At 64.0% G+C, this 810-nt stretch overlaps 1 protein-coding gene across 1 annotated transcript in view; it reads right to left on the bottom strand.

Annotated features, from left to right (window-relative positions):
- Positions 1–810, bottom strand: part of RECQL4 (RecQ like helicase 4) — a gene marked incomplete at its 3' end in the record, with an annotated part of 12,008 nt that overhangs the window by 3,080 nt on the left and 8,118 nt on the right. The window contains 3 exon segments of the mRNA XM_019472808.1: positions 6–66; positions 357–494; positions 562–810. The exon segment at positions 562–810 is cut by the window's right edge and continues 9 nt beyond it. Coding sequence (XP_019328353.1) covers positions 6–66; positions 357–494; positions 562–810 — 448 coding nt within the window.

The raw sequence follows: 810 nt of genomic DNA, 5'->3' as shown, positions 1-810 counted from the left end.
CGCGCCGCCGTCCTCCTCCTCCTCTTCCAAGAGCTCGGCCATTTCGGCGTCCTCCACCTCCCCGTCCTGCGAGGGACACGTCACGCAGCGCGGCGGCGCCGGTTGAGAGGACGGGCAGGCTCCTGCCTGCCTTTTGGGACAGCCCAACCGCTCTCCCGCCCGTTCCTGGCCAGATCCTTCACCACGGCTCGCCTCGCCCCAGCTCCCGGTGTTCCCAAGACTTCCCTCAACCAATTTAGCTCCCCGACGCGGCCACCCAACAATTAAAAGGGTTTTCTACCACGAGTCAGCTCGTTACTTAATGAGTTAAGAAGCTGGCAAGGCCACAGGAGCGGGGTCCTCAGCCCCTCCCTCACCCCGACGACGTCCTGGTGTTTCTGGTGCAGCTCCAGGCACTTGCAGGGAGAGAAAACCTTCTGCACCAGCTTCTTGACGGTGCAAAAATCCACCGGGTCGCCGGAAATGTGGCGCCGCAGCTCCTGGAGATCCCCGCCCTGGGGAGGCCGCGGTGAGCCCTGGGGAAGACCCCTAAAAATTTAGGGGAACCCTCCCCCCCCCAACCCCCCTGCGCTTCCACTCCGGGTCCAAGAAGAGATGGCAGTGAGCCGGCTCACCGTCTCGCCCTGCCCGGCCGACCTCCTGGACGTAACTCTCGAAATTCTTGGGCATGTTGTAATGAACGACGCCGCGGACGTCCGGTTTATCCAACCCCATGCCGAAAGCCACCGTGGCCACCACCACGCGGAGCTGGCCGCTCATGAAACTCTTCTGGACGCGGCGGCGTTCGGCAGCGGATAAGCCGGGGTGGGG

This window comes from Aptenodytes forsteri, unplaced genomic scaffold (assembly GCF_000699145.1).
Source record: "Aptenodytes forsteri isolate BGI_AS27 unplaced genomic scaffold, ASM69914v1 Scaffold341, whole genome shotgun sequence".
Lineage (NCBI taxonomy): Eukaryota > Metazoa > Chordata > Aves > Sphenisciformes > Spheniscidae > Aptenodytes > Aptenodytes forsteri.
This window is presented reverse-complemented; position numbering and strand designations above follow the sequence as displayed.